At 36.7% G+C, this 11,121-nt stretch overlaps 1 protein-coding gene across 3 annotated transcripts in view; it reads right to left on the bottom strand.

Annotated features, from left to right (window-relative positions):
- Positions 1-327: 327 nt before the first annotated feature.
- Positions 328-11,121, bottom strand: part of SAMD8 (sterile alpha motif domain containing 8) — a 50,723-nt gene continuing 39,929 nt past the window's right edge. For all 3 annotated transcript variants that reach the window (XM_061161898.1, XM_061161899.1, XM_061161900.1), the window contains 3 exons: positions 10,999-11,116; positions 5,043-5,193; positions 328-4,859 (listed from right to left, as the gene is read on the bottom strand). In XM_061161898.1, the coding sequence (XP_061017881.1) occupies positions 4,555-4,859; positions 5,043-5,193; positions 10,999-11,116 (574 nt within the window). In that variant the 3' untranslated portion in view covers positions 328-4,554. The remainder of the gene's footprint in view (positions 4,860-5,042; positions 5,194-10,998; positions 11,117-11,121) is intronic.

Here is an 11,121-nt window from a genome sequence, read left to right as displayed (position 1 = left end):
CCAAAACCAACAGACACAAACTTTAATGTGCCCAGGAATAAGTAAGTAGCTGTCTGCTTCCCATTCCTCCTTCTCAACTTAATCTACAATTATTCTTAAACCATCAGGAATATTACTTTTCTTTCCCTAGTTTATGGAAAAGAAAGGAGAAAGGGCAAATGGCTTATCTAATAGACAACTAAGAAGTAGCACATGCCAGGGACTAGACAATACATTAGTATTTAAAGTTGCAGGACCCAATCATTTGCAAAAATAAAAAATTCACTTTATAAAAAATAAAGCAGCTGCATTAATAATGCAAAGACATTTAAAGAAGAGACTATAATCCAATTTTCAAATGTTTTATTTTTAGTGTTTTTAAACATTTTAATACAACAAAGATATAAAATAATATATATTAGTTAAATCTGGATTTAATTTAGAATTGAGATATTTACTTATATACAATACTGTGCTTCAAGGTATGGCTACCACAGGAACTTTCACATCTTCAAGTAATACTAGTTTCTCTGTACACTGGGTGACATTTAGGTAGAATTCATAGAACAAAACATGCCCATTTTAGCCCAAGCTAATTTTGCTCCCCCCATTAAGTATCAGTCTCCACTTCTTTTGTTTCATATCAGAAATACTTCAATTGCCCTAATAAGTCATAGATTCTCTGAATAAAAAATTATTAAAATTGAGCATTTTAAAGATGGTATTACTAACTGGTAACAATGCCTCATGAGTTCAGACAACCCAGTAGTTCAGACTGAAACAGATCTGAAATAACATCAAAATTAACATAGTATTCCCTCTCCTTCCATATTAGGTACAAAACTTCTTTATGCATAAACATGGAGTACACAGAGAAAAAGTCCTTGGCTAATATAAGGTAGAACATAGTCTAAAAAAATTAACTTTGGGGGAAGCTGAATTATGGCTTATAGATTGCACAAATGTTTTAATTCAACTTAATGCAAAATAATAGGTCATATTTTAGTTACTTGAAATTGGTGGTCTTTGCTGGGGGTGAGGAATAGGCCAGAGGGGCACCAAAACCTATTTCCATAGTAATTTCAGTCATTCAACGCTACTAAAAGAGAAGGAAAACAACCCTCAACCTCTTTCCTTTCTCATTGGTCACTTGTAGCGACAGTCTGACTTTTGATGTTACTAACAATTTCCTCTACAGCAGTACGGGGTAATTCAGATTAAACATTTCACAAATGCAAACTGTTAACAGCCAAGTAAACGTGGTATTAAAGTTGACATGCTTTGTTGGCTCTGAAACTCTCTAAATGAAACTAATACTGGTTAAGAAAGCCATGGGACTATTCTAAAAAAGAGTTATCCTCTCTCAAATGCCTGCAAAGAACTGGCAAATGATTGTTACTATGATTACTTTTAGTAAGAGATAATTTAAAACAAGAATATGGTTAATGTTCTAGAACATTATGGAACAAGAATCCTTTAAAAAAAGTTTGCTATGAAACTGACAATGAAATTGCTTTTCTACTGAATACAAACAAAGCAGGTTAGTGTTATATCACTTTGAATATATACATAACACTTTCCAAACAGGTGTCCTCAAAACACAGGGCCTCATATTAGCTATAAAAGGATTTGGCACCTCTGTCCTTATTATTTTAAGTAAGAATTTTAAGCAGGTACAGGGTAGGGAAGAATGCCACCTGCAGTGCCAGAGCTACATTATCAGCAGGTTTCTAGCATGGAGTTCTTCCTGTGAACAGTCCACACTCCTTTAACTGATTGGCTCTGTGGCTGAGTTCACTATGTTCTGATTTACAGTGATACTAATAAACAGACCTAGCATATGGAAGGTGTATTTTAACCCAAGCAATTCTGGCTACAGAGGACTATAGAGAAGATAGGCATGTTGAAAATTCTGCAGCATAGCCAAAAAGAGTTTCTCCCAAATTATGTGGTGATAATAGCAAACGTGCCTTCTTCTAAACCTGATATTCTCTACAAACTTCAATTAACCTTCAGTAACACTGTCCTGCAAGTAATTTAAGAAAAAGAAAAAAAGGTAATGCTGCCCCTAAGAAGACAGAAATTGCATGGAAGACTTTCAGTATAACCTCCAGTTTGCATCCCTGAACAAAAAATTGCCTTGGTTCCCTCTATACTGAAGTCTCAGTGTTTAATGAAGTAAACCTCTCACATGTTTGAAACTGCATACAAGGTAAAAATTCTGTAGATTTAAGGCATGCAGCTTCTCTACCTAGCCACAGTCACAGTCAAAATGTAAATTCTACTTTCACTATGGTTTTAACAAAATTGTTACAAGAAAAAAGATACAAAGACAAAATCTGGAAATTTCTGGACAAAACAGTAAGTAACAAAAATATGTTTTGTATTAAAAAAAGAAACGGAAAAGAATGTTGTCTCAAAGCTTTCCAAGGAAGGGACCTGGAGATGATTAATCTATGTAAACACTGCCTTGTAACAGTTATAACAATAAATTATAAATCTAGCTTACCTTTCCCTCAAAACGGATATGGTAAAAGGGAGGTTGGGAAGTTATTTTATAATCCTCATTGCAGTCTGCTGTTAGGCACTCTCAGAATCAATAGCTCTGCAAAGTTAGTTGTAATTTTTTTTTTTTCCTGTTTTGTTCTAGAATAAAATCCATATGGAGGAAAGAAGACTGCTGTTAGGGAAATTTACCATTAAGTAGTTATTCAACATTCTTGAATTAATGGTGCCACAGATTTTTTCCAAACATTTTCCCAAAAGCCAACATCAGTCCCTTCCTAGATAAATTCAGGCTTCTTTTGTTATTTGGAAAAAGTGGATGTTAGGTATCTTTTGAATTCAAGGGTCAAACTACTCTAACTGCATAGGAAACATCCTTCAACCTTCATGATTATGCACTTCCCTTGGATGAAATGTTGGCATTTTCATCCCCAGAATGTAACAGGATCAACAGTTCAAGGTACTATCAGATTCTAAAGTATGAGATTTAAAAGCATAATAAAACTAAATTATCTCGTGACATTTTCTCAAGTGAAAAATAAAAAAACAATATTCAGAGAAGACACAAACTGGGGTCACTCAGCACTAGCTGAAACTTGCTTGCATTATATTTGTTTCCTGCCCAATCCACTCAGGCTCCCCTGTAACTTATAGGGGGTGGGAATATGACTCAAAGTGCAAAAATAAAATATTTCACTGTATCAACAGCATGTTAATATGCCAGCACCTTTTCTAACTCCTTGTTTTAAAATTGAATGCAAAACTACACAATTAATATTCCAAGTGGCTAAGCTCATGAGTTGGGGTTCAACTTCTAATTCTAGAACCATCCTACTATCAGAACTACTGTACAAAATCATTAAAAGTTAAAGTGACAAAGCTTATCACAGAGGTCAAATTACTTAAGGTACTAAATTTCTAGTGTTGTAAACAGCAACTAAGTTATATTACTCCTGACTGCCAAATTAAAGCTAAATAGAAAGAATGTATGTACACAATTGTATTTAAAAATAAAAAACAACAAAACCTTTTCATATCCAAATATGTCTGAGGCTGCTTAGTTCTGATGGTCAAGATGAGAAATTTCAAAAACCAAATAGTTATATTATGCCTGCAACCTATTATAAATTTCAGAAAGAGAAAAATTTGCATGCAAACATCCCCATTTAAGGACATAAGAACTTTATCTAACATCTGATAAAAACTCTCATTTTGCTCATTAAATAACATCATTAAAAAGCATAAAACTGGGCTGTCATTTATCCGGCTAACAGTCACAGCACAAAGTTATTCCAGGTACTTTTGTCACTAAAATTAAGCCAATTTTATTTTTATGGATTCAGACATTTTTTCCCTCATGAATACTTACTGATGATCATACTAAACCCTTAGAACAAAATAGAACCGAATCTTTTGTTAATTTTGGTGAAAAAATGCCAGCGTTGTACTTTGTCATCTTATATGTGGCCTCTTTCATTCTCGTTTCAAGGATCCTGGTATAGTCAGTATACTTTTCTTACGGTCAGTTCAGAAGGCAAAAATTAATTTGTCAGTAAAATGGATCATTTTCCAGAGTTGCGTTTTTTTAGAAAGACACGGAGATTAGTTCAAAGAACAAGTACTGCTCATTGGGTAGGGGTTTTTCCTTTGAAGAAAATAAGGAGCCTAAAAAATTATTAGTATTCTCAGTATTTCTTGCCTAGAGTCCTACTGGAATTTTTTTTTTCCTTTTTACATCTTTCAACCAGCAAACTGCTTAAGTTGATTAGCTTAAGTTCAACAGGCAAATACTCAAAAGGTAAAGCTAAGAGCCTGACTTCAATCATAATATTAAGTCTGCCTAAAGAGAAGGGGCAGAAAACATCTACTTAAACTTCTGTTCGACAGACAGGTAAGGACTCTTGATTGTTCTTGTTTGCTTTCTATGGTCACAGCCTTGCTCAGGACAGAGAACTCTGTCAACATATTGGGAAAAAAGCAAGACATTCAGGAACAACCTGGAGGGAGAAAACAAAGTTACTTTCAACAATGACTGCATCTTTAGTCATGAGCCCATTACAAACATAGTCTTCATCCAATTAGTCTTTTCATTATTGCTGGTTTTGAAAATGGCCAACAATATTCATTTGGGACTGTACCATTAACATTGCACTCAAAAAAAGAAAACATGGGAAACCAAATTCTTGCTCTCCTACTCTGCTGATATGCTCTGGTATTGGCTAGAGTATGGTAGTACAAAAAGAGTCTCGTTGTGATATAAAAGGCAATAAACACATCAATGGAATAATGTTCATGGGCAGCCAAAATGAAGAAGATTCCAAAGAGGTTGAGAACCCAGGATAAAGTGTGCAAGAAATTCCAGCTTCTTGGTGTATCTGAGAAAAGGACAGAAAGATCATTTTAAAATCATTTCTTCCAACAGTTCTCCCAATGTTTCTCAGTGACACGTTTCCTAGACCTGCCTGTTTTTCCCACTCTTCACAGAATCTGATGCCCTTCCCCAGCCTCCTGTGCAGCTAGTCACTCGCTGTGCCGAGAAGCACTGAAGAGGTACTTACACTCAGTGACAAAGAAATTCAGCATGGTCAGGACGACCGTGTGGCCACTGAACATGTAGTCTCCACAAGTGTGGACGCCAGTCAGGGTCATCCCAAAGCCACTCCAAATGGCAAAGGCCCGGTGTAACTTCTCCCATACACTGCCATATACCTATAAGAAAGCTAAGAATTAGTGCTTCAAATGCTTATGGTAGTAGAGGCTCTTACCACTCCCACTGAAATTCAAAGACCGAATGACAGATCTAAGCAAAATCAACCAGACTCCCCCTGTAATTAACTGCAGACACCAATAATGGGTGGTCAAAGCTTGGCCGTACTCAGAAATATTCTGGTAATTTAATGAAATCAATAGCCTCCCAGGTGGCGTAGTGGTGAAGAACCTGCCTGTCAACGCAGGAAATGCAACCCATTCCTCCAGTATTCTTGCCAGTAGAATCCCATGGACAGAGGAGCCTGGAAGGCTATAGTCCGTGGGGTCACAGAGTCAGATATGACCGAGCAACTGAGCACACATATAGTGAAATCAATGCAATTCAAACTTCTCTACTAGGACTTCCTTTACCATGAAAAGGCTGCCGTTGTTTAGTCGCTCAGTCGTGTCTGACTCTCTGTGACCCCATGAACCGCAGCACACCAGGCTTCCCCGTCCTACACCATCTCCCAGAGTTTGCTCAAGTTCATGTCCATTGAGTTAATGATGCTATCCAACCATCTCATCTTCTGCTTCCCCCTTCTCCTTTTGCCTTCAATCTTTTCCAGAATCAGGGTCTTTTCCAATGAGTCAGCTCTTTGCATCAGGTGGCCAAAGTATTGGAACTTCAGCTTTGATGAGTCCTTCCAACAAATATTCAGGATTGATTTCCTTGAGGATTCACTGGTTTGATCTCCTTGCAGTCCAAGGCTCTCTCAAGTGTTCTCCAGCATCACAGTTCAAAAGCATCAATTCTTCGGAGCTCAGCTTTCTTTATGGTCCAACTCTCACATCCATACATGACTACTGGAAAAACCATAGCTTTGACGTTGGTTGGCAAGGTAATGTATCTGCTTTTTAACATGCTGTCTAGGTTGGTCATAGCTTTTCTTTCAAGAAGCAAGTGTCTTTTAATTTCTTGGCTGCAGTCACAATCTGCAGTGATTTTAGAGGCCAAGAAAATAAAGTCTGCCACTGTTTCACTGTCTCCCCATCTATTTGCCATGAAGTGATGGGATGGGATGCCATAATCTTAGTTTTTTGAATGCTGAGTTTTAAGCCAGCTTTTTCAACTCTCCTTTTTCACCTTCATCAAGAGGCTCTTTAGTTCCTCTTCACTTTCTGCCATTAGGGTGGTGTCATCTGCATATCTGAGGTTATTGATATTTCTCCCGGCAATCTTGATTCCACCTGTGCTTCATCCAGTCTGGAATTTCACATGATGTACTCTGCATAGAAGTTAAATAAGTAGGGTGACAATATACAGCCTTGATGTACTCCTTGCCCGATTTGGAACCAGTCTGTGTTCCATGTCCGGTTTTAATTGTTGCTTCTTGATCTGCATACAGGTTTCTCAGGAGGCAGGTAAGGTGGTCTGGTATTCCCATCTCTTTAAGAATTTTCCAGTTTGTTATGATCCACACAGTCAAAGGCTTTGGAGTAGTCAATAAAGCAGAAGTAGATGTTTGTTTGGAATTCTGTTGCTTTTTCTATGATCCAATGGAAATTAAAAGCTTACTACAGCATAAAAGCATTGCCAAGTTTTATACCCTATAACACAGTAGTATTTGCTTGCCTGTTCTTGACAATAACAAGCTATGACAGAGATAATGGCTACCATTCAATATCCACTCTCCCTTCTTCAGTAGTAACAGTTCTAAAATCAATTAGAAGAGGTGATGAATTCAACTATAACACTGCATTTCTCATCCTTCCTTGCAGCTAGGTGTGACTACGTGACTAAGTCTGTACAGTAAGATAGAAAGGGAAGTATAGAAGATTTCTGGGAAGGCTACTTATCAATGAAAGAGGCAACAGCTTGGAAGAAGTCTTCTCTACCTTTCCTTCTTCCAGCCTACAACTCAGACATGACAGTTAAAGCTCTGGCAGTCACCACGGCTACAAAGTGGCCTTGAGGATGCAAGCCAGGTGTTAGGACAGGAGGGCAAAAAGGCAGAGGAATCATGGATTTTTGATAACTCCATAAAGTTACCACACACCTGACCTGAAGTACCTACTTTCAGACTTCTCTCATGAGAAAGAATAAATCATTGCTTGTTTATTAAACTACAGCCACCGTAAAGTTCCTGATATTAGTAGCAAAATCTAATCCCAACCCCCACACATAAAACTTAAAAAAGCAATCCATTTTGAGGAAGAGTCTGAGCAACAGTCACTTTTTTAAAAAGGCATTTAACACATAATAACAATATAAAAAATTGCTGTAATTTTATCTGCATTTCCTATGTGCAGCATGCTACTATACGCTTTTATGTTATTGCATTTAATTTCCACAAAAATTGTATGAACTGATTTAACTGTGTAGATTAGCAATCTGGCTTCAGAGAGGTCACACAGCTAATAAGTAATAAAGATGTGAACAGAGGGAGTCCAGTTCTAGAGCCCTATATCTTAAAGAGCCTATGGCCAATGAACCAGAGGAACAATCTCATTAGAATCGCCATTTCATTAGAAATCTCACCTGATTATACACTACCCAGTTCCCCCCTTCTGTCTCAGTTGATGGCAGGAGAGGGAGAGAAATTTATTATCAGAGAAAAGGAAAGGAGATACTAAAATACACATGGTTTGCTTATTTCCATGACCTCTAATGAGAACAGGGTTGGAGATGTTACACAAGTGACAGTAAAAAAATCAAGCAGTGAAGAACAGATTGCTAGGAAAATATCTCAGCCAAAGACAGGAAACAAGTGATGCCAGTCAAAAAAAAAAAAAGAAGAAATCATTACACTACATTGTAAATCAACTATACTCCAAAAAATTAAAGAAAAATATTATAGTACAAAAAAGAAAAGCAATCATTGCCCAGTTACTTGTCTCCCTATCCTTTCCAATCGTAAAATGCCCCAAATATCTTTCCAGAAAAAAACTGAAACACAATAGAATGAATTTAGACATTTTCATGAGAAATTTGCTTTAACTGTTTCTTTCCTTTCCATCACTAAATTAAAAAAAGAAAACCAGGCATGTTCTTGGTTCTGTCTCCAAACCCACTACTTTTGGGAATGAGATTTCAAGCAATTACTTTATTACAATGTAAAAGCCCTATGGAGTTCACTGTAAGGGATCTGACTGATAGATAATATTATCTTAATTTTCTAATTTTAATGACTGCTGCAAATACAGGTCAATAAATAGGTTATATTATAATTCAAAGCAATTAATAGTATTTAGGGCAGATCTGAATAGGTATACCCACATTAAGCTAACTGATAATGAAAAACTGTCATTAGAGACAGAAAAAGGGCTGTCCATATTGTAGAGGGATGGTATCTAATTTATTTTTGTAATACATGTTGCAGCCCTATGCATATATATCCTTTTCTTTAGTGGCTGACCCGCAATTAAATTCCTCAGCTACAGGGAATTCTCCTTTCACTGTAACAAGCTCGCTTATTTTTTCTTTTAAATCTCTCCTTCACACTGTGCACAGAACTTCAGCAGATTTTCTAACTAAAGAATGTCACTTGCCATCCAGTTGTACAAGAATTAAGTCATTAGCCACTGAAGTCCCTGACCTTCAACATACCCTGAAAGGACATCGGGACAGAGACTAGGAATGAGGTACTCTGTGCTCTGCGAAAACAGACAGAAGAGGCCTTCAGGACAGATCCCCGCCCCCCCACCCCAGGAGAAAATTTTATGAACCCAATTTCTTGCACCCATACTTAGAAAAGCACTAACATCACTGACTGAGACATCTGTTCCTCATGCCTAGCAGGAACCTTCTACCAAGATGTGTGGCTCGATCACCTTCTCCAAGATCACATATATGCTAATCGCTTCCTTTACTTCTTCAGCATAGTTCCTAAAAGACTGGTCTCAAACTCAAAGCGCTCACACTGTGCATTTTTATTTCAGTCAAGAAATTACAGATTTAAGTTTAAAATATAAGACCATAAAAGTCTAAGATATCATTTTTCATTAATCAGAATGATAACTGACTCCAAAAATTGATAAAACGTAGTACTGGCACAGTGATGGGAAAACCGACATGCAGTGTGGTGACAGTAGTGAAAATCTAGTCTTTCCTAGTGAAAATGTCAGCAGTATGTATCACAATTGTTGTGTCCTTTAATTTCATAACTCCACTTCCAGGAATTTATCTTAAGACCATTAAATAAGTGAAAAAGCATGTTTATGATAGCATTATTTATAAAGAGTAAGATTTGAAAATAACCTAAATGCACGCCACTTGGACAGTGGTAAATCATGCAATGGAATACGCTGCAGCTATTAAAAAGATGAGGTATAATATATGCAGTTTTTCAGAAAAAAGTAAACAACACATTGTTAAGTAAAACATAAGCTGAAGCACAATGTCTGCAATATAATCCTATCTTTTGTTTAAAAAGCATCTATCTAAAAAAAAAAAGGCATCTATCTATACAAACTTGTGTGAATGTGTAAGCATGGTTAAAAATAGTCTATGTGGCTATATAAACAACTTTTAACAGTATTATTTATGGGGTGGGGTAAAAGAAGAGGGAACTTTTAATTTACATATTTTTATAAAATTTGAAATTTTACAATAAGTTTATGTAACTTGGTAACTAGAAGTAATTTCCCTTTTTGGAAAAAAAAAAAGAAGAAACAAAAGCATCTTTTACCTTAAAAAAATAAAAGATTTCCTTTACACTAAATCCTAAATGTCATTACCCCTTCCTCCTTTCTTACTGGTCAGTCTCCTTATACCTCGAGAAAGTTTATATGCCCTTCAGCTCAGGGCTGTATTTTTAGTTCTTGATCTCCTTTAGCTGCTTAATCTTCCCTCCTCGGCATTTCAACTATTTATATTGCAGTAGAAGAACTGACAATTTGTTTTACACTTTACAAATAACATTAAAATAACAAGAAACGTGTTAGTATATTATTCAAATATTTGGGAACACATAACTGAAGCATGGAGGCTTAGAAAAGAAGGCTAACAAATCCTTTTGTCCAAATTTAATGAGTCTCAACAGCCAATTTTGTATACACAGCACAAATGATCTTCAGGATTTAAAAAAAATTTTTTTAATAATTCATTATTTTTTTTGTTCCCATCTGTATAAGCTATCCTCTCTCAATATAGCCAGAAGAGAAGGTATGTCCAAAGTATACCAAAACAACCTATAAAGTATAAAACAAAAACAAAAAAATCAGCCATTATTTAAATACATCTCCAAAAGAGTGAAGTTTAGAGTAGTGGGTACTACATTTTAAATGGAATATGGTTGAACTGCAACGCTTCTTTTTTTTAATACTTTATTTATTTTATTTGGCTGTGCCGGGTCTTAGCTGTGGCATGTAGGATCTAGTTCCCTGACCAGGGATCAAATCCGTGCGCCCCCTGCGGTGGAAGCACAGAGTCTTAAACACTGCACCACCAAGGGAAGTCCCCGCAACACTTTTCAAAGAGGAGTGATGAAGACAGTGAAAGGTCCAGAGTCATGTAGTATGAGTAACTAAAGATGCTGAGGATGGTGGGAAAGGAAAAACGATAACTGAAAGCTACCTTTTTTCTGTAGCTCTACAGCACTGAACTAGTTAGGATCAATGGATAGAAGTAACAGGGAGGCAGATTCTGGCTTAAGACTTTTACCACATGATTTCTACATGTTTATTACTGATATAAAAACTGCTAAAAAGCACATTTTATTAATAATGTTAAAAGCAAAATCTAAGCCTTGGTTCATACACACATCTAAGCCACCCACACACCGAGACTAAGAGGGAAGAGCGGCTAAGAAGACAGCCGGCTACCTTTCCAGTGCACTGAAGGTGCTGTCCGGGCACGGACAGGGAGGTCACAAACATGGTGAAGCAGCGAAGCAAGAAGACAGTGCCCATCAGACTACAGAGCCTTCGCAGAAGTATGGACCTGTG

This window comes from Dama dama, chromosome 15, assembly GCF_033118175.1.
Source record: "Dama dama isolate Ldn47 chromosome 15, ASM3311817v1, whole genome shotgun sequence".
Taxonomy (NCBI): Eukaryota; Metazoa; Chordata; class Mammalia; order Artiodactyla; family Cervidae; genus Dama; species Dama dama.
Note: the sequence above shows the minus strand (reverse complement) of the source record. Positions and strands in the feature narration are given on the sequence as shown.